This window comes from Rhinatrema bivittatum, chromosome 12 (assembly GCF_901001135.1).
Source record: "Rhinatrema bivittatum chromosome 12, aRhiBiv1.1, whole genome shotgun sequence".
Lineage (NCBI taxonomy): Eukaryota > Metazoa > Chordata > Amphibia > Gymnophiona > Rhinatrematidae > Rhinatrema > Rhinatrema bivittatum.
In genome coordinates this window covers 18,967,976-18,995,891 of record NC_042626.1, presented here as the reverse complement: position 1 = coordinate 18,995,891, position 27,916 = coordinate 18,967,976, and the positions used below count along the sequence as shown (strand labels likewise).

The window sequence follows — 27,916 nt, the reverse complement described above, 5'->3', positions numbered from 1 at the left end:
CACAGGAAATACCTCCTTCTACAGGATCCCCTGATCAGGACATTCCCTGCCGGCTAACACCAGGATAGTGATAAGGACCCTATTTCCACAGGATCCCCAGATCAGGGCATTCCCTGCCCGCTAACACCAGGATAGTGATAAGGACCCTATTTCCACAGGATCCCCAGATCAGGGCATTCCCTGCCCACTAACACCAGCACAGTGATAAGGATCTTCAGAGCTGTTAAAATCCTGGGCCTTCTCTTCTGTAGTCCTTAGGTTAGGCTATCTGTCAGATAATCCAGAACATGACAAATCCTGTACAGATAACAATTGCAGCTGCAGGAGACAGCTCAGAGATTAGCTGCAAGTTTTCAAGAGGGATGAACTTAATTCCTTAAACCAGATGAGCCTTTTTCTGTTATAAATCTATAATACAGGACTGAAATCATTTTTGTTAATAAACCTTATTTCAAATTCATTATCTTTCTCTCTTCCTCTTTTTTTTTTCCCTTTAGGGCTCCCTCCTCCCCTTCCCATCAGTTTTATTTATGATGGGCTTCTGACATCACAAAACACCTGAATAGTAAAATAAATCCTTGCATTTAAAGAAGTGCTCGTGTTTTGTCATGTTATCAGCTGTTGTGACATTACAGCGAGTATAGCACAGTTGCTTTATGATGTCACCAACCATTGTGATATCACCATTTTAAGACATCATCAGCTATTACACACCTGCTCAGCTTGTGATGATTAAGGCTCTTTTATATTGCTTTGCACGGGTGGTGCCTGACATCACAGGTCTATACATTGACAATTTCAGTACATGGGTTTATTTAAATATCTTTAGAAACATGGCAATCTTATAAAACAATTTATATCATCATGTGTGAACGGTTACCATTGGAGCAGCGCTTTCATTTTAGCAGCCATTACACTGTCTTCTGAGGTAAAATATCACACGTTAGTTGTCTGAAGGGCTAACACCACCAGATTTGGATGATAATTCCCTGCCAAGTCCCACACATGATTTATTCATGCTTAGTATGTGCAAGTATCTGCTTGGAGAGGGTTCCTGATGCCGAGCAACACAGGAGTGCCCCCGATTTACAGAAATTCATCATAGCGGATAAGCAGAAAGGCAGCCAGAATTTCAATACCGTTATCTCCTTCAGCATTACATTTTAAAAACCCAAAAGAAAACAAAGATCTGAATGATTCTGGGAGGTGGTAAGTGCCAGCAAGATTATCTAAAATAGGACCAGCCTAGCTGTCTGTCCTTATTCTGACCCACTGGTCACATATGCCACAGCCTCTCCAGGTGGGCTGCATGATCCGACAATCTCCGACGTTCATGGGCTCAGGCGTCCCTCCCGTTTTTCTCTAACAGCTGCTCCTCACTTTCAGCTGAAATCCTGATGTTTACACCTTACTCGGATTTTTTCCAGGGTCAACGCATTTTTTTTGGTGGAGTTTGCATCAGGTCTCGTTGGGAGCAGACACACTCATTCTCAAAGCACCTGCCAGCTTCTGTGGGAAGAGTATAGGGTGAAGAGGCAGGATCGCCCCAGGAGTCCCACCCAACCCAAGAAGTCCAGCAGGAAATCTCACAGTGGTGAGATATCCAGTGCCCTCCCTGGCTCAGTTCCATGAGCCAGGTCAGACATCACCCTCCCCAGCTGAGTCACGATTAACTTGCCTTTTGGGTCAGCAGGTCACTCACGTTCAGCCCCATAGGGTTAATGATATCAATCTCCCCTTCTCTATATCCTCGTTTTGGAAAATGATGGAGTCTAGTTTACAACAACCCATTCACTTTTTATTTATCACCCCCCCCCCCCCCTCTCAACCCAATAGGCTGTGCCTTGTCTATGACCACTGATGACCTGCTGTGTTTTGCTATTTCTCTTGTGCAAGCTTGCAGTGGGTCATCCTGTGTGGTGTAATCCAGATCTCCCTGTTCCCCTCTATGATAAATAAAGCATCAGACAGCCTGCAGACTGCATTCTGAAACAGGACGTACGGATTCCTGACAAACACAACAGAAATGTTTTCTCCTCAAAGCGGGCACAGTGCAACCACTCTCACCGTCCCGAGTCCAACCCCCTGCTGGTGACAAATGCTGGGAAATGTGTATATGGATTTAGAGAGGCCCCACTCCCACAATGAAAGGACTATGCCTAATACCTAATCAAGCAAGGGTCAGTGCATCCATTAAGCAAGAAAGGCAGTGGCCTAGACTTCCAAACTTTGGGGGAGGCAGAAACTCCTGCTAGCAAGAGGCCCACAGGAGCTTCACGTCAGAACCAATACTGCCAAAGGAAACCATTGCTGCCAACAGGAGGGGGGCACAGTGCTGAAGCTGCCGCCAGTAGAAAAGCGGGGGAAGGGGATTCTGTGACTGAAAGTTTGCCTACAGCAGCAAACCCTTGCCCTGGCCAGCATGATAACCAGGCCTTCTGCAGGTCAAGAGGTTAATGCAATAGTTCTTCCTTCTAGGGAAGGGGCAGCTGCCCCGGTTGAACAGCACAAAGGCCATTTTCAGAGGCACCTGACTACCTAGATAAATAGCTGCTCAGCTAGAGTGCCTTGGGGGAAAATCACCCATGTCAGAGTGGCATGGTTTCTTGCAGTGTGTATGCTTTTAGCCATGCTTTTACTATGTAATTAATAGTTTTAAAATTTGATATTTAGATATATATTTATAATACCGTATAATAATTGTAATTTTTCCATTTTCCGTCTATTTTTAACACTATGATTAATTGTAAACCGCTGAGATGGATCCATCCGTGCAACAGTATATAAAACTGTTTTAAATAAATAAATAGAGGTATTCTCAGTGGTGTGTCCAGGACAGGGGAGTACACATCGAATGGACATTTTGCATTTTCAAATGCATGTGTGTTGTTTTATCCCTGATCTGCCACTCACAGACAGAGAAAAATGCAAGGTAAATGATTGTACACATGCATCTTCAAAGGGATATGATCGTTTCCCTTAGAAAATTCACTGCACAGTCCGCTGATACAAAAGTCACTCTATACCTGGCACCTAGGCAGGCTACTCAAAATTGTCGTGTGTGTGTGTGGTTCAAAAATTAGCTAATATATCCCCATTCATACACACACACCTCACTCACTTTAAAAAAAAAACCTTGATGTTTTTCAAAGAATATCATTAAACTTTGCAAACAGTTAACTATTTCTATGCAAGTCTTCCATTTATATCCAGCCCAAACAAGCGTTTTCTTAGCGAGATAGCAATTTATAGTGCTGTTATAGAATGAGTCCCAACTTCAGTGAATGCTTCCTGAGTCCCATCTGTTTTCTAGTCCTGTTACGCCACGTATGCTTTTTGCCAATTGTATGCAGGAGTGAATCAACGCAGGACTTGCTTAATTCGTCTGCGTTGACAATGGGAGATTTCAAGTTGATATTTTTGTTACACCTTCATACTTCAAAAAGTGTCCACACAGGAATGGTTCAGATAATAAGATATTCTATGTTTACTTTCAGTTCACCGCGTCCACATAGGAGTCGCTCGATAAGTTATTATTTGATTTCAGTCCACCCCATTGTATGAATGGGGATATTTTAGCTAATTTTTTAGGTTCACTGAATCACTGTAGGAAACATATATACAGGTTTGAGCTATTTAATTTTGTGTGAAGTATTTATAAACAATAAAAGTTATGTATTCTTGTTGATAGGTGTGTAGTCATAATTTGAGATTTGTATGTGTGTACATAATGGTCCACTTTTACACCAATTAGTATAAGTGCATAGAGTGAGAGAGAGAGTATGTGTGTGTGTGTGTGTGTGTGTGTGTGAATGTGTGAGTGAGTGAGTGGTTAAAGGGTGAAACATTTTTCCTCCTGACTTTCTATAGGGAAGGAAGGGCATGAGGGTTGGTCCGCGAGCTCCATCTCCATCCCAGGCAGGAAAGAAGGCGAGGGGCTGTAGCACAATCTATATCTTTGTCCTCTCTATTTGTCTTTTCGGGTGGGGTGTGCAGGAGAGAGTGAACACTCAGTTTACCTCAGTGCATCCAGGCTGGGTTGCTGAAGGGGAGGGTCTCACACTGTGTCTCTGTCCTTCCTCTTTTCTGTCTATCCTTCCAAATTGGTGTGATGGGGAGAGGACAGGGTTGGCGCTCTCTCTCTCTCCTTTTGTCTTTCTGTCTAGTTCCAGGTTGGGTAGCTGGAAGTGCTTAGTACTCTCTCTGTCTCTCCTTCTCTTGGTATTGTCTTTGACTTTCTAGACCCTGGATGAGGAGAGAGTGTCTCTATCCTCCCTCCTGGCTTGGCGGCTGTCTGTAAGAGACAGTCTTTGCCTCTTCTTCATCCCAAAGAGGACTCGCTTCTCCGGCTGAGTCATGTTTGACTGCTGGGACTAGTCCAGTGTAATGGCATTACACAGTGACCTAAGGATGATTACAGGCAGCACTGCTATTTCCAGGCCCGGACATTCCTCTCTCGCACACCTGATGTGTCTCCACTGATGGCTACAAATACCGTGTTCCCTATGGAGAGAGGGGTCACATTTACCCAAACTGCCTGTGCTTGCAAAGGAACAGCGCTTATCTCTATCTCCCCCCCCCCCCCCATGTCTAGACTGTGGTGAAACTGTCCTGAAATAGCAAAAAAGAAAGCAGGTGCTCTCGTGTCAGCTGTCACCTGGTGCCATGTGAGCTGTGGAACGGCACTACCCCAACCTTTATCCAACACACACACAAAATATCACCAGATGCCTTCCCCCCACCAGACAATGACCAAAGCAAATTCTCAGATCTCCATTCCCCTTCTCCTCCCTCACAGCAGGAAAGCAACAGTGTGGGCACCTGGAATCTGGGACACCTTACATCTGTCTAAAATATTTGTATACCGCTCTATCATAAATGCCCAGAGCAGTGAACAAAGAATCATTCATGAACAATAACATAACAATTCTAACCAAAACATAAAAAATGATCAAGCGTCAAGGGCCCAGTTAACAAGGAACTTAATTCAGCGAGTTCAAAGCTTTCTACAGGTTATTAACAGCAGCTCAATTGGCAAAGTATTCCATAGTTCAGAGGCAGCCATCCAGAAAGAGCGCTCCAGAGTCTCAACAAGACGTGCAGAGAGGGCACTTCCAGGAGGCCTTTCCGAGATGTTCTCAGGGCTCTAGATGGATTGTGCACGTGAAGCATCAAGTTGACCTAACAAAGATTCTCAGTACTGATCATTTTAAACACCAAAGAGGCTATTTTATATTTAACTCTCATCCCAATGGGTAACCAGTGCAAGTCATATACACGTATAGAAATATGATGGCAGAAAGAGACTATAGGGCTCATCCAGTCTGCCCATCCATCCAATTAATTTAGCATTATAATTCTCATCACCTCCTTAGAGATCCCCTGTATTTATCCCATGCTTTCTTGAATTTAGACACTATTTGTTTCCACCACTTTCAGCAGGAGGCTGTTCCACGCATCACCCACCCTCTCTGTAAAGACAAAATGTCCTAACATTACCCCCTTTCAACCTCATCTCATGACCCCCTCATGCTATAGCCTTTCTGTTGAAAAAGGCTCACCTCCAGTGTGTGGAGATATTTGAATATCTCCCCTATCTCCCCTTTCCTCTAGGGTGCACATGTTTAGATCTTTAAGTCTATCCCCATATTCTTTAGAACAAAGACCATTGAGCACCCTCTGGACTTGCATCAACTGTTTATATCCCTTTGAAGGTGGGGTCTCCAGAACTGTACACAGTATTCCAAAAAGGTCCCACCAGAGACCCTCTACAGGGGCAGTATCACCTCCCTTTTTCTGCTGACCAATCCTCTCCCTATGCAGCCAAGCATCTTTCTGGCTTTTACCATTGTTTTATCCACCTGTTTGGCCACCTAAAGATCATCAGATACAGTTACCCCTTGATCCCACTCTTCCTTTGTGCTTAGAAGAATTTCACTTCCAACACTGTACCTTTCCCTTGGGTTTTTGCAAACTAAATGCATTACTCTGCATTAAATCTTAGCTGGCCAGACCTTAGACCATTTCTCAAGCTTTGCTGGATCCCTCCTTGCTGGCTGTCCACCCTATTACAGAGTTTGGTATCATCAGCAAAAGAGACAAACCTTTCCTGACAATCCTTCCATTATGTAGGTCACAAAAATGTTGAAAAGAACCGGTCCAAGGACCAAACCCTGAGGCACACAGTTAGTTAACATCCCCTCTTCTCAGAGAAAACCCCATTTACCTCTACCCTTTGTCGCTTCCCACTCAGCCAGTTTCTAACCCAGTCAGTCGCTCTAAGATCCATACGAAGGCGCACAATATTTATGTCTTCTGTGCAGAACCCTGTCAAGGCCTTGCTGAAATCCAAGTGCACTACATCTAGCACTCTTCCTTGATCCAACTCTGTGGTCAAAGACGTTGATCAGATTACCTCGGATAAAAACCATGCTGCCTTGGATCTTGCAAACCAATGGATTCCAAAAATTGCACCATCCTCTGTTTTAGCAGTGAAATTGTTAGTTTGCTCACCACAGGGGTCAGACTGACCGGCCTGCAGTTCCCAGCCTCCTCCTTACTTCCACTTTTAGGAACAGGATCCACATCCTCCCTTTTCCAGTCCCCCAGAACTACTCCAGACTCTAAAGAAGTATTGAAAGGGTCAGCTTAGTGCCCTCTGATGTATCCCATCCGGCCCCATCGCCTTATCTACTTTACGTTTCGTTAACTCTTCATGAACACACTGTTCTGAAAATCATTAAGTTTGGAAGTGAGGCAAACCTCATTTGTGTTTGTTTTATGTGATTAAGCTTCAGGCCCTTCCACAATGAACACTGAACAGAAATATTTGTTAAGCAATTTTGCCTTTTCCTTATCAGCCTCTACATACTCCTCCTCTTAGATTATCAAAATGCAATTTTTGCATTTCCTTCTATCACAAACATATCTTAAAAAAAAAAAAAAAGTTGTCCCCTCCCCTGGTTTTCTTCTTTTTGAATTTTCGCATTCCTACTTCCTCAGTTTCCCTTAAATTTTCCAGATATTATCGCCTGTCTGCCTCTTTCTGCAATCTCTTGTAGTTAATGAATGCTAGCTAACCTTTTCTCCCTTATCTTTGCAGCTACTTCTTTAGAAAAGCGGGCACACTATCGCGTCCTATATACAGACTAACTGTGCCTTATTCAAACCCCCTAGATAATCATATGCAGGAATTGTCCGACAACAGCTAAAATACCACACAGCGTCCTAAAGAGCAAGCAGTTCAGGTGCTCAAGGTACAGAATTGGGTTAATCTTGTGCACTGTTTCTACCTGTAAGGCATTTGAAGGTCTCTGATGCTTCCCTCTTTGCCCTCCTCTCTGACAGGCTGTACAAGTCTCACCTCCTCCAGTTTCTGGCACAGACATGTCAGAGTCATCTACTAGACTCCGAAGAGGGATGCTCAACAGCCATTGAGTGTAAAGCAAGAAATAATTTAATAATAGTAGACCTCACCTCCAGCACTGCTCCTGGCCTATTCCTTGAACATGTCCTCAAAAATAGCGCACATCTGAACAAGTGTTGGAGCAAGCAAGCCAGGGGCCTGTGATGCTGCTAACGCCCAGGCCCATGGCAGGGCTTATTGTGGTCGGTCACTCTGTCCAGGCTTTCACTGCCGGAAATGGTGTCCCTAATCTCCGGAAGTCCCTTCTCTAGCACCATCGATATCATCAGATGATAGGATACTCACAGCCATAGGCTTGCAAGATCAGATCAGACAGCACAACTTACTGCGCTGCAGACTGCTCTCACTCAGTCCTAGACAAGTGTTCAGAAAAGGAGCAAGGTTAAATTGAAAACCACAGTACAGTCGTCAGGGCCTGAATGGGGGATCAGCTCAAACTTGTCATTGCTTGAAAGATGCTTCCCATTCCTAGGAGGCGTTGGGTTTAACCAAAGGCTGCTTACTGCCACACAGCCAGTGGGAACTTCTGGTGTTTTATTACAGGCTCACACACATTTTGCTGCCCTTAGCCCTCTTGCTTTTCTAATTACTCTGTTTCCAGGAACACAGCTGATACCACAACAGCTACAAACTCTTCCTGTCCATAAATCCTCCTTTACAATCCAAGACTTGCATCATATCCTGCGTCATCTCAGCCCTTACAGAAGCAGCTACAAACCCTTCCTATCCATAAATCCTGTGTTCTTATTTCAGCCCCCACAGAAGCATAAGAATATAGGAACCATCAAACAGGGCCAGACCAGTGGGCCACCTTACCCAGTATCCTGTCTGTCAGTAGCAAGCAGTGGGCGCTTAAGAGGAAGTGTATGAGAGACAGGCCAATCTCGGGCAATCATAGTTTAGGGATGTATTGAACCTGGGGTGACACCTCAGACTCGTATGTTAAATAGCCCGAGACTGTCTATCATCTCTTTTCAACACCGTTGTAACATTTTACTCCACAAGAAAGTTAGATCCTCAGGTTAACTATGAACTGCGAGAAGAGTTTCTTTTAAAACCGTCTCCCTGCTGGTCATAGGTGCCAGATGTGTGGCTACAGTAGCACCCCCCAGTCTTGAGCAGCCACCTTCACTGTGTCCAAGGAGAGGTCATTTGTATTCAGTTTTAACACCCCCCCCCCCCCCCCAATCATTTTGAAAAGTTGGGTTCCATGCTGGTTGTTTTAAATGGGGGGCACCTAGTTCTTGTATTAACAGTCCCCTACTCAGTTTCTGCACCTCTGCCAGGATTACCTCTATCGTACCTCTCCTCAGCCGAACAGGCCTACGTTTTTCTCTTTCCTCGGATGGATGTTCCATACCCCCCCTTCTCTGTAACCTTTCTAGGGTCTCTTTACTAAAGGCTTTCTTAATAATGCTTTTTTTTTTTTTTTAACAGCTACTTTACATCAGCTTAATATTTCTAGAGAGGTAACCAGAAGGACCTCCAGTAGTAACAGCCAAGCTAGCGCACAGTCACGTGTACATAGCGCATATTGTATGTGCGCTGTAAGTGTACAAGAGATTTATTCCATGCATACAGCATGCGTGCTGTATGCATGGAATAAATACATGTGCGGTATGCTGGTGGTTGGTGTGGACTAAGCACAGTGCGACAGGCACTATGAGTTCTTTAGGTGGGTTATCAGGGTATGTTAAGCATGGATCAGGAAATTTCCAAAGCTGGCACTAGTAAAGTAAAATGATCTTTAGGAATCAGCTCAGTTATTTCACTTTAACAAATGTCTTTTGGGAATGTGTAGCCTTGGGGCTGCACCAGGAATTAAATTGGGTAAACAAAATGGATCTTGCAGTTCCTTCTCTACCTTTCTATTTCAGTATCTTCAGTTCATCTCTCTTCCTTTTCAAAGGCCTGCTTCTAGAGCACCTGGGCTATACTGCAAAGAGCTCAGCGTGGAAGGAAGGAGCCACATCTGGACAAAATATCCACAATTAACAAAGCCTCAAGGAGACCAGAGAAGAGCAATTTTACCTTGAGCCACTTGTGTTGGCTTATCCATACCTCTTGCCTGGTCTGGGTTTGTCTTGCTAGCTGCCCTCTTGGGGATCTTTCTTCTCCATCCTCTTCAAGCACTGCTCAACTCTTAATGAATCCTCTCACCTGGTCAGGTGTCCTCCCTTCCACCAGATAACGTGAAGACCTGTAATGGGCTAGGGTGTCTTTGACCATCTTTTCCTCACACTGGCAGTGAACTGCCAAAGTCAGTGCCTGAAAAACAGTCAGGGGCTTTGCACTGCACCCCACAAACATCCATTGCCAGAAGGCACTCTCAATTCTGTGCGCTGCAGCTATCCCTAGGATGCTTGCCAACTGGCTCCAGATTTTCAGGACAGGTTGATCAGTCCTCCTTTTAGCCTACTGCGTATAAGGACTTGAGTTCTAATTTCCCAAGTGTGGTCCCTAAGAAAAGCAAGACTCCAAGTGCCTACACTAAAACCAGGATCAGCCTGTCCTGAAAACATGGAGCTAGCTGGCAACCCTAATCTCTAGTATGGCTTAGTTACTAATCATTGAAAATGTTGTGCTGCCTATGGCTACCCAGGTGAAAAAGGCTTATAACCACTACCTCCCTTCTCACTCCCAGCCCCGAGGTTGCCAGGCCATCTGTCGCAGAAGTGACTGCATATCTGCTTAGGAAACTGTATAAACTAGGGACACACCATAAACCCATCCCTTTCTGTTATCCTGCGGCCCATTGTTCATGCAGCTTCCTCATCCTCATCTTCCAGAAGCCATGGCAATGATCAAAACTAAATTAAGCTGCCCGTTTTCACCATTGAGTGGTCAGGGGACCAGTAAGGTAGAGAAGGATTATATGTAGTTCTGCTAAAATCGTGTATGCTCTTTTCCTAGCATTCGGTTCTTAGAATAAGAGGGAATTTCCTACCCCCATCTGTGTGAAGCATCTATTATTAGTAGTCACTTGTCCATTGTCACCTTGTACCACACTGAACTCAACATCATATAAACTTAATATGTACCAGGTTTTATAATTAATAGTAATTAAAATATTAGTTCCATTGATATTACAGCTGTGCTGGTGCTATCAGACTCCATCCAAAGACTGGAAAGCCAATCAGAATGATTCTCCATGGCCCGGCCCAGTACTGACCCAGCATAGCTGTCTGATACTAGCCTGATTCTTCCTCAATAAATGGATCGAGCAGAAGCAGCCACTGCTAAAACCCCCAGCCTCTCCACTGCTTGCCCTCAGGAATATTAAAAAGAAAACAAACAGAAAATGTGACTTAGGGTGGCCTGCTCTCCTCAGAGGAATGAAAAAGGAAATTGTGCAGGGTGCACACTGGAACGGTAAAGTCCTGGAGGTCGCTGTCTTGAGCACAAAGGATGAGGAAGGGGCTAATTGCTTCCTGCAAAAGCGCTTTACAAAAAGCACCCTAAAATCTTTACCTCCCTTCCATTACTCTGGCTGTGCTCCCACAATTTTCTGCATTCTCCAGCAGGCCGCTCGTCACGTCGGTGGAGTCGGATGGAAATCTCGCCCTCCCGCCAGTACACACATGCTATTTGTGGCTTTGGGATGTCTACGTGGGCCGGCGTACATTTTGCTACCCGTAATTTTCCCCACCAGCTCTGTCCTTAGCTCTCTAAAAATTTCTTGGTCTTTTCCGTCTTAGGATTCATGTAACCTGCTTTGTTTGACTTCTACATCCGATGCAGCTGGGTTTGGGAAAGGTCACGAAATCAGGGAATCTGTTCAAATCGTGCACAGGTGAAACTGTGTGTGTGTGCACTTAAACCAGCAAACGCTTCTTTACAGATACTTCCTGCTCCCCCCACGCCCTGCTTTTTAAAAGGGTCCTTCACAGTCTGCTAAGAAATCAGTACTAGAACATGCGGCACATACTCACCAGTCCTGTTCCAGCAAACCTAGGACAATCCTGCAATGAAAGGACGCGTTTATAATCCAAAGATTGTTTGCCAGAGTTCCACGAACCTTGTCCATGTCACTAAAAGTTCCCAGTGCTCCCTGTAAAGGGGGGAGCAAGGTGATGGGAGGGGGTGCAAAGAGAGGGAGCGCGTGCCCTAGAGGGGAGCAGAAGAGAGAGAAAAACAGGGGAGCTATTACCGTAGGAGGGGCTTTAGAAACAGAGGGAGAAATAGGGAGCAAGTAGAAAGGGGGGAAGCTAGAGAAATGGAGGCAGGTGGTGGAGAGAGAGAGAGAGAGGGGCAGGGAGAAATGCAGAGGGAGAGGAAAAAAGGAGTAAGAGAAAAAAGAAATAAAAGGAGAAGAGAGAGAAGGAGCTTGGCCACCCTTCCCAGGAATAGCTGGCAGAGGTCCGCTATGTGCAGCTGACAGCTGCAAAAGGTCTGAGGGTGTGGGGAGAAGGTACTCACAGAGATATGGAGACAGGGTGGGGGGGGGGGGGGGGGGAGGAATGCAGAAACTGGCAGCTGGGAGAGAGAGCACATGTAGGGAAGGGGACAGCAGAAGGCAGAATCAAGGAGAGGAAGAGAGCGCAGACACAATCTTAGGCCCAGGCAGCAACTATGTAGTGCGCGTCCACTGTACAAGTTTTTAAACGAATTCTTAGGAATCGCATGGTCTGAGGAACCTTTTGTTCTCTTGGGTTTCTAATTCATTTGACCCAGGCAGGAATAAAAACCATGTGGGAATGGAACAGTAACCTTTAGTGGTTAGAGCAGAAGGAAACCAGGGTTCAAATCCCACTGCTGCTCCCTGTGACCTCCATCGCCTCAGGTACAAACTAATTGTGAGCCGACTGGTGACAGAGAAATACTTACAGTACCTGAACGTAACCTGCTTTGAATTACCAAAAGGAGGAATGTAAATCAAATAAATAAAAATAAATATCTGGAACAGGGCTGCTATCAGTAGATTTCGTGACGGTCAGAAAAGGGCGTTACCGGCCACAAAATAGCTTCAAGTCGGTAAAACCCAATCTGTGGCCTCAAGGTTGCGAGGATGCAGCGGGGGGGGGGGGGGTAGATCTTGGACACAGAGTCATTTCACTGCTTGCCTGCCTCTCTCAGGCCTTCTGCACAGGCTGTGTTTGACCGTCAGGAGATGCAGGGCCGGAAGGAGCAATAGCAACTCCGCCAGCAGCCCTCACAAGCCGAAACAAAGTGCAACGCTCCCAAAGCCTTCTGCACATGCTCCGTGCCTCACTGCTGGTTGGGTTGGATTCAACCCGGCAGACGAGAGGGGCAGCAGGTCCACCCCCCAGGCTGCTGCTGCTTCAGGCGCTCACAACAGTGGTTTTGAAGGGCAAAATACGCCGACCCCAGCCAGTCAGGTTGTCAGATATCCGGTACGAAAGATTTGCATGCACTGACTCCATTGCATGCAAATTTATTTCATGCTTCATCACATCATCACCATCCCACTCTAATAGATCTAAAAAAATAATCCAAAATGAGCCAGGAATTTATTTAATTTAAAGAGCTGAAGCTCACACTGGTGCTACCTCTTATGACATGGAGCCAGGCAGCAATCCTAATTGGCATGGGAGTCTTTACATGTGTTGCCAAAGTTGTTAAAACATAAAACAAGAAAAAAATATAGTAACAGTAAACTAAAATTACAAACTACAGAAAGGGCGGTAAGTAAGAAAATTACAGGATTCTGCTCAGATTCCACTTCTGGCCTGGATGGAAGGAACCACAACTGCTGCTGCTGCTTTCTCCTCTGTCCCCCAGGATGAGACAGGGGTGTTCCTGCCCATTCTTTGGTGGGAAGTCACATTTTCTCTGTCAGTTATGGGAAATGCGCATCTCTGCTACCTTTGTATTTTGTACAACGCAGGAGGCCTATTTCTTTGGCACGGCACTGCCTGGAGATTCCATCTCCGCTTTTTTCTGAAGCAGCTCTGCTTCTCATTTGTGGTGGTTTATGTTCTGCCTGTGTGACCGTGGTGAGGGATTCTGCTAGGTGTGTACTTTCTGTGTAGGGACCTATAGCAGTCGGGTCTGTCACCAGGCAAGCTGGGCACCAATTCGGGGAGCACCAGAGAGAAATGTGGTGCCAAAGCAGGGGAGGGGGCACCTGGCAGAAGTGCAGTCCTCCTGTGCCACCAGCACATTTGTAGTGTGACATCTCTCTTGCACCCCCACCCCATTCACTCACCTTTCAGCTTTCACCTGTGGCTGGTTTCTGCTCCATCCTTTCCCCTCCCCTCCCTCCTGGTAGCAGGCAGGCCATTGGGGAAAAGAAGGGGCTGGGAGTTGACCTAGCAAACCGAAGCGTGCCCCCCTCCTCGATCTCTGCTCCAGCCCCTCCCCCTCATCTCTATCCACCATGTTGCCTTTTGGAGAGGAGATGCAGAAGAGGGAGAACAGGGGCTCCCACCTTGTTACTGCATGCAAATCTCTCTCATGCATATTCATTGTGAATATCCTGAAAACCAGACTGGCTTCGTATGCCCCGAGGACGGGGTTGAGAACCGCTCTCTGAAGTACTGGAATTTCTCTAAGAGATGTGACCATAGCAAAGGCTGCCTATTCACTCACAAAAGCCTACCTGTTTTATATGTTTCGTAAGAGAATGGGAAGGGAGCATGGGAAGAGCTCAGTGCTTGCGGGGGGGAGTAAGGAATATATTTCTCCTCCATCGTTCTTCCCAGCTCAGGTCTTCAATGCCCTTCCTCTATTCGGTTTAAGGCAGCCCCCTTTCTCCATAGCCTATAGTGCCAGCACCCTCACAGAGAAAAGAAAAGAAAAAAAAAAAACTTCCCACAAAAGAAAGAGCAGGAAAACCTCCGTATAATCCTGGAGGAAAGAGGAGAACCAGCAGACTCTCTCTGCCTGTGTTGCCTGGTGCCAAAGTGTAGAAAACCTGGAGGAGGAGGAGGTGCCTTCTGGAATGGGCACTGGTCAACACTCTGCAGCCTCTTTCCCACAGAAAGCAATAGATCCCAACATAGAAAATACATGCTTGCAGAACAAAACAGATACAGGACAAGTGAGCACAGATTAGAAATAGAAAGCTGCAGACTAAAATTAAAACTGGAAACCCCAAGACGCCAGACTCTGAATGCAATGCAGGACTGGAGAAACAGAAATGCATTTCCTCTTGTGCTGTGCAAAATGCAAGAGATATCAGAGATGCACATTTCCCAAAGCTAACAGAGAAAATCCAAGACTTCCCACAAAAGAATGAGCAAGAAAATCTCTTACAATCCTGAGGGAAAGAGGAGAAACAGCAGCTATAGCAGCAAAATACATGTAGCCTGCAATCAGGCCAGCACCAAACCCGAGACCTGTCCCTGAAGCTCTGCTTTCCTTAACAGGTGCCTTTGACTTATTTCCATTTTGTAATTTTCCCTTCTATTCCTACCCTTTTATTTTAAGTACTCTGTATACTACGTTGGCAGCACATGTAAGCTTGTCATGCCAATAAAGTTATTTGAATCTTGAATAGGGATATTTCTTTTTTTTTTTTGGAGGCTTGGTTTTCTTTAATTACTGCCCCAATGTCTTTGGTTTTCAAGCTCATCCAAGTTTTTCCTGCGTGCCAAATTTGATGATTTCTGTCCTTTTTTTTTTTTTTTTATTTAGGCAGTTACTGAGCCTACGGGTAGTGATTCAGATACTGATCTCTTTTATTAATTCTTTCCAACATTCTGCATACTGGAAACAGAAAGACTCCACAAACAAAGTGCAAAAGACACAGGATTTATTGCATAAAATATTAAATTATCTCAAAGGTTATTTCTCGATTCATATTACACAATACTGATTGTACTATAAAAGTAAACCATCTTCATCTAATAAGAACATGGGATTAAAATTCAGAGGCAGAACACTCACTCAGAAAATGTAGTGGCTTTTTGTGCAGACCAAGTGCAGGCAACTCTGCTCCTAGATTTCCCCAAACAGGTCTGGTTCTCAGGAAATCCATGAGGAAGATTTGCATGCACTGTATGCAAATTCATCTCATGCATATTCATAGGGATGTTCTGAAAACCTGTTTGGGAAACACCAGAACCGGAGTTGCCTTCCCCTGGTGCAGACGATAACAGCATCCCTAGCTAGTTAATATGATTTAGACCTGCATTTCCTAGCCCTCTCCTGGAGGTGCACCTAGCCAGTTGGGGTTTCAGAACTGACACAAAGAATACAGACTTGGCTGAGAGATTTGCATACACTGGGTCTCCAATGTTTATGAATTTATTTCATCCATATTCATTACGGATATCCTGCAAACCCGACTGGTTTGGTGTGCCTCCTAAGCTGGCCTACCTAACTACATAACAGAGAAGCTCCGTGCTGTTGGCTGTGCTTGTTTAATGCCAGAAGCAGGCAGTATAATATCAGCACATCGCAGCTCTGCTCTTACATCACACAGGAAGGCCCTGAACTCACTGCCCAGCTAAGTGAGCACATACACCAGAGATCAGCAACATGTCCTGTCAGAGCAGGGCTCACTAGGACTTTCTCCACCCCTTTGCGATAGATATCTGACTCTGATAAAGGTACATACAAAGAGTGCTTGACACATGGCATAGAAAATCATCATATAAACATCTTGGCAAAAGTCAAATAAATATCCAAGAAGTAGGGTTCAAACGTCCCTTGTTCAACTGACGTTTCTGGAGTATGCATTATCTCACACTTAGTAATAGTGAGGGCAGGCTGAGTTCTACTGAAAACAATCTGACAACGTTCCACCATGCGCTTCCTGAACAGCTCCGATCTTACAGTTTGGGCAAAAAAAAAGAGTTTTCTAGTATTTCAGTTGTATTCCACAAGCACATAATACAAGAAACACTGAACAAAGCGCAAGGCATACCAATAACAGCAGGTCCACTGTGCCTGTTCCAAACCCCCAGCCATTCCTACATACTCCAGAAAAGGAAATGGTGCACTAGGTACCACTGACAAGGCAGAACGTAAGAAACCTTTCCCTCTTTGCTGCTGTGTATTAAAGCACTAAACTTGCCTCACTGCAAGAGTGACTCTGGCCACAGGATGCTGGTCATGATTGAAGCAGGAATGTGCCTTGCCCTTCTCACAGTGGAGATCGGGGGGGGGAAGTGAAAACTGCAGAATACCCCAAAAAGCACCAAATGCCGAATGTTCGGACTTGCGCCGATAACCCAGCATCATCACCCCAGGTGCTGCCAAACACTGAAAAGTGAATTTTTAAAAACATGCTATAATTGCACTACTCTCATGGACAATGCCACCTCTGGCATGCATGCCACCAGCTCATTGAGGTTGGCACACCACTCAACCCGCCTGTACCATGAGCATTTTCAAATGTGCAGGCCAGCCGTGATCTCGTGATGCACGAGATCAGTGCATCCAAGCGTGAGAGCTTTGGAAGGGCTTGCTGTGTGCAAAAGGAGCGACTGGCCCAGCTGGAATTTTGCCTGTGGGCAGAAGCAGGATCAGGTCAGTGGCTGCAGATTATTGCTGGTCAGGTACTGTCCAACAAGACCCCGAGACCAATGAGGTAGAATTTTTGGGCAACACGTCACTAGTGTTGGCAGTTGTGTAGATTACTGCAAAGTTTAAGGTAAGATACAGTGGAGAGAATTAAATATGAGATCATGTACGGTCATCTACTTCAGATGATAGCAAACTAGTGAAAAAGAAAATAAAAATTGAATTAAATAAGGAGAGAGATCCTACAAGCTGTCAGCTGGGATATAACAGTGCAGTGTGGGCAGGAATAATCATGAAGAATAGATGAGCCAATAGGTGTCTCTTACAATCCTCTATTTTACTATGCAAAACAGCATGGAAAACTGGGTCTCAAGAAACGGGAATTGTAAGAATGTGACCATAGCAAAGGCTGCCTATTCACTCACAAAAGCCTACCTGTTTTATATGTTTCGTAAGAGAATGGGAAGGGAGCATGGGAAGAGCTCAGTGCTTGCGGGGGGGAGTAAGGAATATATTTCTCCTCCATTGTTCTTCCCAGCTCAGGTCTTCAATGCCCTTCCTCTATTCGGTTTAAGGCAGCCCCCTTCTCCATAGCCTATAGTGCCAGCACCCTCACAGATGGTGGCTTTACTCCATTAGCTATAAAAAGTAATCTTTTTGTCTATGCAACCCTCGACCCTCTCTATAAACTCCCCCCTGGTGTTTCACAAGGCTGCAAATTCTGCCTAGAACGCCAAGCTACGATGCACCACGCGCACGGCCTGAGGAGATGATTACTGATATCCCCCAGCAGTACCACCATGTGATTGGGACCATGCCAGTGGAGAAGGGCAATGCTCCCCAACCATGTGCAGAGACAGAAGTCTGAGCCAATCGCGCGGGGCTGAATTTTCAGAATTAAATACTCGTTGCCACTATATCCTAGTATGTGCGTTACATTACATTATGCGCTGAGGTACCAACATCAGGAAACGCATCGGCGCCCACAATGAACGTTATCCCCGCTGCCAAGGTATCATAAGGCGGCAGCACATCACAAAAGCGGAGCGACTGAATACTGCTCTGGGTTATGTCTGCCCAGATACCTCCATAACTCAGCCCTGAACTGGGAAGAGCAGGCCTACACTTTGGTTTAAGAAAAGCTCAGGTTTTGTACTTCTTATAACATGCAGTGCATGCCAAGGCCCCCATTCTTCGCTATCCCTGGACATACCATCTAATTACACCCCCCCCCCCCCCCGACCGTATTCTGTCAGATCCGAGCACCTCAACAGTGACGCACAGGTCACGCAGCTGCATTCCCATACACCCAACTCCTCCACTCTGCTTTTGTGCACAAGGTGACAGTGGGACTGGGACTTCTGCCCTTGCTAGCCGAGACCAAACAGGGGTCCCCTGCAATCAAACATGGGTATGGCTGCGTACCTGCTGCTCGTCTCTGCCTCTGAACCCCAGGCAAACATCTTCCCAAATAGGCTGTCGGTGACCTCCTGAGCCCCAGTCAAGTTCTGCCCAGTGTTTTTTAGGCTTTTTAATTTAAAAAAAAATAATTTTTCTTGTTGCCTTCCTGCCAGCCAAGCTGCCATGCTCCCACACATGGAGCTAAATCTGGCCCGATGCTAGAGGCGGCGGCCGAATCCATCACCCAGAGAGTTTTCCTTTACTGTACTTCTCTGCTCTCCTCCCCTTCTCGTCCCAATTCATACCATGCCGAGTTCACCGCGCAAGCTTAGTTTCCCTACAAGTACAAAGCTGTCCTTTTGTGAAGCAGAAAAGGGATAGTGACCTGCAGTCTGAACGGCAGATCTCAGGACCCTAGTGGTGAAGTAAGACTAGGATGACCTGATGCACCCTCCCTGTAGCTTTATTGCTCCGAGTCTGAGAAGTTTATGGACTGTATCCATCGCCACACCAGCATGTCCTCTCCCGAAATCCTGTGCGATTCGGTCCGAATCCGGGATTCATTTGCAGAGAGAAAATCTACCGCTCGGTTCCAAATCTTGCGCATCTTCTGCCTGGAAGGATAAAGCAAGCTCTGTCATTACTGCATCGATAATGCACACTAATCCTTGTCCCTGCGCCCTGCAATGACAGCAGTGCCAGCAACAATCCACTAACCACATGTCCAGGAGGAGCAGGGAGGTTGGAACAAATACCTCAGAAGGCAAGAATTTTTGGTGAAAGGAAATCCTAGAGCAGTGGTCAGCAAGTTTTGAGCAATGCACACTTGCTCTCCCCTACTCTCCCTAAAAAGCAGGACCAACCAGATGAGAGGGTGTGGGGACAGCGGGCTCGGGTCTCTCTCTCTCTCATAGCTTTCAGATTCAGGAAACGTTACTGCTAATATATGAAGTGGTTAAAAAAAAAGAAAAAGAGTGGGAGAGAAGGTGAGAAGTCTCCTAAATCACTCTCCCTCAGGCTGGCAGGGAGGAGGGTGAGAGGTTTCTTGCAGCCTGTGAAGGGTTGGGAGCAGCTTTCTAGTAGCCTCACTCAGATTGGGGAGAGTCTTCTAGCAGCCTCTACCAGGCTGGGGTGAAAGGAATCTTTCTGGCCACCTTCCTTCCTGCTCTGTGCAGGAGATAAGTTGCCATACTGTTCCTCAGTTGCTGGAAGTTGAGGTGGCCTTCCAGAGGGCAGTATAGTCTGACTCAGGGCAAGAACTGGACGAAGACCAGGCTGATGCCTCCTGAAAGCCATGCTCTCTGGGCCATGCTTTCACTGCTTTCTTTTAGAGCTGGGGATCAGGTTATCAGACTCAAGCAAGACAGACTGCTCGAACAGGGATAGTTTATAAGGATGCTATAAAATGGCTTCTACATCACCATAAAGTAATCCCCATTAACCAATCACATTTTAGATTTCATCCACTAGTACCCAACATCGTACTACAAGAGAAACTATATGCAAGGAGGAGAAGAGCATGATGGGACTGTAAGGCAGCGGGCAAACTAGACCTTACAGTGCTTGACATATTTTATATTTGTATAACAAGAAGTGGGAGAATGATACTCATCGTAGAAGTATGTCCAGGTATCCAAGAGTCATCATACATAGGACAGCACCAGCTCACCTGTTATGTGGTGGGATTAGTACCAGGGTCTCAAAGCGGCTTCTCATATAGCGAAAGTTGCTTACCTGTACCAAGGTTTCTCCAATGATAGCTTTCCCTCCCTACAGGTGGATATCATCATTTAACTGAAGCCAGCCGGTGAAATTTATTTCAGAGATTCTAGAAGCTTCTAGCATGCTCTATTGAGCATGTGTGTGTCATCGTACATCATAGCCACTGCAGGCCCTTTTCAGTTCTTAATACAGTTAAAAACATGTAACAACCAACTCCAAGGGAGGTGAATGTAGGCTTTATGAGGATTTATATTCTGCTGCTCTTGGGAGAATACCTGTTACAGGTAAGCAACTCACTACTGCATTGAGAATCTTCATCTACACAATAATGAGATGTACGGATCTCTTCCACTGAGGCCAGTCTCAGGTGGGCCACTGACACCACCATGGTTCTAATACTATGAGCTGTGACATGCCCATCTAGAGTCAGACCTACTTGGGCATAACAGAAAGAAATGCAATCCGCTATCCACTTAGAAAGGGTACACTTGGCAAGAACAGTTTCGGGTTTGTTGGGATCCAAGAAACAAAATGCTGGGTGGACTTTCTAAGGGCTCTATCCACTCCAGATAAAAGGCCGATGCTATTTTGCAATCTAAACTGTGCAAATCTTGTTCACCTCTATGGACATGTAGCCTGGGAAAAAAATTTGGAAGGACAATTAACTGGTTAAGGTGGAAGTCCGACTCGTCCTCAGGCAGGAACTTAGATGTGTGTATAAGGTGGGAAAGCCATTTAGAGTCTGGAGCTCACTGATCACCACCAAAAATATGACCTTCCAAATCAGGTACTTCAGCTTGCCAAAGTCTAATGTCTCATAGGGAGCAATACCATGCTGAAATCCCAAGACACAGTGGGAGGCTTAATAGAAGACTTTGACTGAAGCAAACACTGCATGAGTTTGATAACTAAAGGCTGTATGCAAATGGGTTTGCCTTCTACATGGGGTGATAAGCATCAGATGAACCCTAATGGAGTTCGCTGTCAGACCAGACTCTAAAAGATGTGGGAGGTACTCTAGTAGTTTGTGTGTGGAAAAGGAGAAAGAGTCCAGGGCTTTTCCCTCACACCACTCCATTTAAAATTATAAGTTTTCTTTGAGGAATCTTTCCTAGAAGCTGGAAGAATTCAAGACACAACTTCAGATAGGTTAAAGGAATTCATTGTGCTGTCCTTCCAACATCTAGGCTGAGAGAACTGTTGAGATGATGCAGTGTTCCCTGGTTCTAAGTGATGAGTTGGGGAATTCCCAATCTGACTGGTTCCCTGACGAACTCCTCCTATAGGAGTGGAAACCAAATTTATCTCAGAGTATAGAGGGCTATTAAGTTCATGGTCCCCTGTCTCTTCTGAGTTTTATCAAATTATTTGCCAGTATAGGAATTGGAGGCTAGCCTCACAGAAGACCCTCTACCCAATGTAGGGAAAAGCTAACTGAGGCTAATCTGCCTTGGATCCTTCTTCTGAAGCAGATATTTGGGACATTTCTGTTCAAAGGAGATGTAAGCAGATCTACTACGAGTGTTCCCCACTCATGGAATATCCAATTTACTACTCCCGGTCCAGGTTTCATTGGTGTGGTTCCAGGATCTGATTCAATCTGTCTGCCAGAACACTCTCCTTGCCTGACAGGTACATAGACAGTCAAGACCATTCCAAGTGCACATTTGGACAGCTTTCTCACACAGGAGGTATGAAGCAGTTACTCCTTGTGTGTTCATGACAGAATATCGTTACCTGATTGTATGTTTAAATGAAGAGAATGCGTGTTGGCCAATCTCTAAAAGCCTTTAGTGCATAGAGTATCACTTTTAGCTCTAGAAAATGTGAAGGAGCTTTTCCTAAGCAGACCAAAGAACCTAAGTGTGGAACCCCTCTACATGAGCTCACCAGTCCAGGTTCCATAGCTAACATATGGTAGTAACATAGTAATGACAGCAGAAAAAGACCACATGGCCCATCCAGTTTGTCCAGCAAGTTTCTTATGGTAGTAACTGCCGCTTCATGCAGATAACCCCCAAGCCTTATGTTAAGGGTAGCAATTGCTTTTCCAGGCTGAGCAGCCTTCATGATAGTTTAGACAATGCTGCTTGAATGTGCTTTGCTGTTTGGACTTGGCCGTAGAAGCAATCCTCTGCTTTATCCTTACTAAGACAGTTTGAGTTGGCCTTTTCTCAAATGGAGACATGCCAAGGGAGTGACGTGTACCATTGATGCTAGGAAGCCAAACAACCTCAACATGTTTCATGCTGATGCCTGCTAACTCCATTTTAACCCTTTCATTGTGGACATCAGTACGATGATCCTCTCTTGTGGAAGAAAGGCTTTTTCCTTAGTCTTACCTAGCAGAGCTCTTGAATATTTCAATTGAGATGACAGGCTCATATGGGATTTGGGATAATTCATGATGAACCCTTGCAATTCTAACACCTGGATAGTTTTGCTCATTGATTCTACGGCACCTCGTTGAGATGTGTTCTTGAGCAGCCAACTGTCCTGGTAACGACATATGTATACCTTCAATTTGCGTAGATGCACGGCAACCACTGCAAGACATTTTGTGACTACATGTGGTGCTAATGTTAGATGAACAGCAGTACGCAATATTGGAGATTGTGTTTCCCCACTACAAATTTGATATATTAATGACACCCCCCCATCTACATGAACTCCCTCTACTCCTCCCCATTTTCATGGCTAACACACTGCTTTCCTCAACCTACTCACAGCACACCCGGGCTAAGCCCCCAAACAGATGCTCCCCCCACCCCTCTACATAACTTCAGTCACCGAGTCCTTATTCAAGTGCCTAAAATGCCAAGTCTCTATTAATCGCCCCATCAAGAAGACTGTCTACCTCATCATCTCATTTTTTGCTGTGTATATCAAATGAAATTGTTCCAAATTGTTTAAATAAGTTAACTTGTTACATTGTATATTAAACGAGAGTTGCAAATTGTTAAATATGCTATTCTGTTACTATGTAAAAATAATAAGACACCGTTGTCATATTATCCCCATGAGTTGCTCTGTAAACCGATGTGATATTCCATATCAAATGTCAGTCTATAAAAACAAATAAATAAAATAAATAAATATTTCCAGTGTCCTGGAAATCTCTCTATGTGAGTGTAAACAACTTTCAAGTCCATGGAGCACAGCCAGTCTCCTTTTTCCAGGTAGGAAATCTTGAACTTTTTCTTTACCAGGAATTTGTTCAAAGCCATTAGGTCTAGGATGGAACAGTACCCCCTGTTCTATTTAGAATCAAAAAGAATAAAAGCTCCATCCTTTTTCTCTTGGTGGAACAGATTCGAATGCATTGGCCTCTAAGACAAAGAGTTCCTTCTGCAGCAGGTCCTGATATGGAGAAGCAAACCATGAACTTCATAGAAAGTAATTTGAGAGCATTTCCGATAAATGTAATCCGTATCCTTTTCTGATATACTGAGAGCCCAAATATCTGAGGTTATTCTGGGCCATTGGTTTATGTAAAACCTAAACCTTCCCCTGACAGGAAGGTTCCCTAGAACAGATACTGGGCTATGTGCTCCTGGAATCATGGTAACCCCCCCCCAATCCCATGTTTTGGCTGAGATGCTGGACATAACTTTTGGATTCTCTGCTGTCTGGGATAAAACAGTAGAGGAGGATAGAAGGGTGTCTTCAGTGGTCGACTCAAATACCTGCAAGATGAGAAGAGTGGGTCTAGAGGGTAGTGAAGAGAGCCTGAAGTGTAGCACAATGGTCTTTAATTTGAGCCACTGCTACCTTGACCTTATCTCCAATAGATTCTGTCTACTGCAAGGCACGTCAGTGAGTTTTTCCTGCACATCTCGTCTAAGGTCTGAGGCCCATAACCTTGCAAGAACCAAGACCTACTGCAGATATTTTCAATACCATTTCAGAAACATCACAGCTCAGTCGGATCATGCGAGTTCCACACTACACACCCTTACCCACTAGTGACGCTAGGACTTCACAGGTCTCCTAAGGGAGATGCTTTGACACTCCTTTCATTTTTTTCACTATGTTGGCCCATGAACAGCTGACAGGATGCTATGCGGGAATTGAGCATAGCATCCTGATACGCTTTTCTCCCAATAAAGGTCGTGTACAAGAATCCTTCTAGGGGCTTTGAAGAGTGGGTTCTAGGTGTTTTTGAGAGCAGATTCGAAAGCACATGACTGATGAGACAGTTGTTGCTTTTTGAATCTGGGAGTCTTTAGGACATGCTATATGGGTCTGCCTCCTTGTTTACTGGTGACACAGACAAGGGGGTCTTCCACATTCTCATCTTTTTCTCCTGTAGAATTTCATGCCACAATTTTCTTGTGAGGATCCACAAAGTGGAGGATTTCAAGCATTTCTGCCCTGGGCTCTTCCTCCATTTGTAAATTAAATGGCATGGGGTCCACCATTCTCTCTTCACTGATTTTGTAGCAGGGATCTTCTGGAGAAGACTTTCTCCTTTCCTGTGGAGGAAGGGGTCCAAAAAGAGACCTGATCAGAGTTGTCCTCAAATATCTAAGCATACTCCCAGGATTACTCAGATTGAGTCCAAATCATGGGTTGGCATTGTGATCTGTGTATGCATCAGGCTAGAAGACAAGGCCTCAGTGAGAGTACCCCTTTGTTGGTGTCAAAATCTTGATGAACTTCTGTGCCTTGGGGAAGCTTCCTCCCACGACACACTTGAAATTGATAATGGTGTGGTAGCTTCCTATGCTGATGACTCTTCAGGAACTGTCAGATGTAAGAGTCTCTAGTAGCGAGTGGACCTCAATTTGCAAAGTTATCAATGACACTGATGTAGAGATGCTTGCAACACTGCTTGAATCTTCTTTACAGCTCCTCTTCAGAAACTGTCAATGCCAATACTGCTTGGCAAATAGTAGTCGTCATCACATCTTCCTGGGACACTTGAGGAAGATTAATGGCCGTCATGTGGCCCTTGGAGGCTGTCATCATTCCAATGATTGATGAAAGGATGAGCTGTCCTCTCTGCAGGAACACTTTGGGGAATTTATGGCCGCAGAAAGAATCTCCCTGCTCCTGACATGGGGACAGATGCCGATGCTTCTTAGCATTCACCCGATGTTTAGTTTTGGTGGTACTCAATGCTAGAACTGATGAAACAGAATCCTTCACTTTCATTGGATGGGGGGAGCTTAACAATGGTCTGGCTACCTAGTCTCTTTGGGTGCTCAATGCTTCTTTGATGTTGTTGCAGCATCTAGTAGAACTCTTGGGCCCTTCAATGCTGATGGGCCAGACCTAAAAGAACTTTTCCGTCAATTCCGGGTAGGTACACCCCCTTCATCTTCCTGCATATGGAACACTCAGCTGTCAGGATCATCTCCCAGGCACAGCATATATTATCATGGGGATTTGTGACAGGCACTATAAATCTGTACCAAGGGCACTTGTTGAAGCTGCTGTCCCTTTTCTCTTTTTGGGTCATCAGACAAAAGATCAACAAGGCAGAATCAAATGACCCAATTTTAAGAAAAACACCAACTAATGCCACCTGATGTACATGGTGACCCCTGAAAAAAAAAATCAAGAAAACTTGGAGAATGACCAAAAACTCTATCCGGTGAACTTAAAAGGCATGAAATTAGGTGAATCAAGGCACCATGTGGAAAAAAAAAATGTATTGGGCTCCATATGACATCAGGCCCAGACTTAGGCACAGGCAACATAGGAAATTACCTAGAGGGCCAAATTTTGAAGGCGCCAAATACTCAGGTCAAAGGGAATGCAACTGTGCCAAGGAGTAGCCTGCTCCATGTTGCTGTGGGACTCTGGGAGGTTGGGGTGGAGGAAGAAAGGGATGTCAGCCACTTCCCGATCGCCAGGTTCATCCACCTTCCACTATGGGTGCCAAATTCTTAAATAAGGCGCTGCATGACATCCAGAAAGGAGCCGCACACAACAACTGTGACACAAGATGGCATGTGTGTGCTCAGTAGAGAGTGTACCCATAACTCTGAAATAAATTTGACCAACTGGGATCCATTGGATGATATCACCAGAAACACAGGAACATTGAACATGATGGCAGATAAAGATCATTTTGGCCTATCCAGTCTGCCTATTAGAAACATGATGGCAAAAAAACGACTGCACAGCCCATCCATTTTGCTCATCAATCCAATTAATTTAGCATTATAATTCTCATCACTTTCTTAGAAATCCCCTATATTTATCCCATACTTTCTTGAACTCAGATACTGTTTTGTCTCCATCACCTCCATTGGGAGGCTGTTTCATGCATCCACCACCTTTCTGTAAAGAAATATTTACTAAGATTACTCCTGAATCTGTTCACATCTCTATTCCTATCCCTAAGAGATCATTTTCCTTGAATTAACGTGATCCTTGCCTCTATTACCTCCTCAGGGATTTGCTTAATGGACCCACCATCCTTTCTGCAAAGAAATTTCCTTAAGATTACTCTCAGTTTACCCCCTTTCGCTCTCATCCTGTAACTCTACCTGTGAGGACTTAAAATCTTCCTTGTCCTCAGAGAAACAGGACAACAATGGCTCCCCCATTCTGTGCGATGGAGGGCCAGGGTCTTTTAGAGGCTGATTCAGCTGCAAAGCGGCTAGTTAAGTTAGCCAGATATAACACCGCTGAATATACCCGACTATCTTAAAACTGGCAGAATAAGTATATCCGGCTAATTTTAGGCGCCTAAGGCACGACCAGAGTTATCCACATAACTATGCAGCTAACTCCGCTCCTCCCCAAAACGCCTCCTGCCTGTCCCCGGAATGCTCCCAACTTATACAGCATATGGCTTTTAATACCCCCAGTTACTCATTTAGACGGATAACTTTTCAGTGGCGCACCTGCTGTGGGATGGGATGAGTGCAAGGATCTCCAAATGCCCAGTCATACAACGGTCAGCACTGACTCACCTGCTATGTGGTGGGATGAGGCTGTCACGAACATGTAGAATGCCCACATACGGGTAAGTCTCCAGCTGATTCTCCCAGTCTTTGTAGTGATCTTGAACAACAGCTGCGAAGACAACAAGCGGAGAGACCCCACCATGGAGAGGTCAATTTTTGGGTTTCGGAAATCCAATAATGCCAATGATAAAAGGAAGCCAACAAAGATGCCGATAGAGTTGGGAAGTGTTTTAAAAGAAGATTTTCCTTAGGCAACTATTCACAAAGCCAAGCACACATCAACTAATAGGAATTAAATTAACATTACATTCAAGTTAAATCTAAGAAATCGGAGTTATTTTGGGCAGAGTGACGTGAAGCTCTTCTCCCTCCTGAGACGTACCAATAATTTTCTTCACAATCTCATACATGGCCTGCTCGTCCTCTTTCATCTTCCGCAAATGATACTTCAGCAGCAGAAAGACACCCCAAAGCAACGCCAAGACTAAAACAAGCAGAGGAGAAGAGAGAGACGTTATCTCTCTTACAAAATGGAGTTGCGTTATTCTTATTGCTCTGAACCTTAAGTGGAACATAAGAAGGCCAATATGCCAAAAACAAATCTAGAATGGAAAACTTGCCCAGATGAATTAAGCCAGATAAGTTATCTTGGACATTCAGCAGGATAAACGTCTCACTGAATAGCCCTGATTAAAGATATCCAGCTCCCTTTAGCCAGATAACATTTAATCTTGCTGATTAGGTTTTAGGTTGTCTGGCCACATATGACCAGATAACATTTAGCCTTAAGCAGCTATACTCAAAAGAATATAGCTGGTAAGTGGCACTGCAGTACTTTAAAACAACCTTGCAGACCTAGTGGCCCAATTGGCAATGTCCTGCCCAACCCAAGCTATGGCAACTGGACTTACCAAGCCATGCAACCCCCATCCACCCAAACCCCTTTTCAAAGGGATTAAATAAATAAATAATTGGTCTGGCACTGGCCTGCCTGCACCCCTGCTCCACATCT

General features: G+C 45.1%; 2 protein-coding genes across 3 annotated transcripts in view; both read right to left on the bottom strand.

Moving 5' to 3' along the window:
• The window catches only part of IP6K3 (inositol hexakisphosphate kinase 3), a 31,747-nt gene extending 19,946 nt beyond the window's left edge, over nucleotides 1-11,801 (bottom strand). The window contains exon 1 of one of the 2 annotated variants that reach the window (XM_029573810.1): nucleotides 11,359-11,801. The gene's annotated coding sequence lies outside the window, so the exon portion shown is untranslated. Of the gene's footprint in view, nucleotides 1-7,476; nucleotides 7,994-11,358 lie in introns of those variants that run through there. The other variant, XM_029573811.1, reaches the window with a different exon arrangement.
• A 3,325-nt stretch (nucleotides 11,802-15,126) lies between these two features.
• LEMD2 (LEM domain containing 2) overlaps nucleotides 15,127-27,916 on the bottom strand; it is a 45,392-nt gene continuing 32,602 nt past the window's right edge. Inside the window, exons 7-9 of the mRNA XM_029572816.1 lie at nucleotides 27,287-27,388; nucleotides 26,911-27,013; nucleotides 15,127-18,873 (exon numbers count right to left, since the gene is read on the bottom strand). Of these exons, the coding sequence (XP_029428676.1) occupies nucleotides 18,723-18,873; nucleotides 26,911-27,013; nucleotides 27,287-27,388 (356 nt within the window). The 3' untranslated portion in view covers nucleotides 15,127-18,722. The remainder of the gene's footprint in view (nucleotides 18,874-26,910; nucleotides 27,014-27,286; nucleotides 27,389-27,916) is intronic.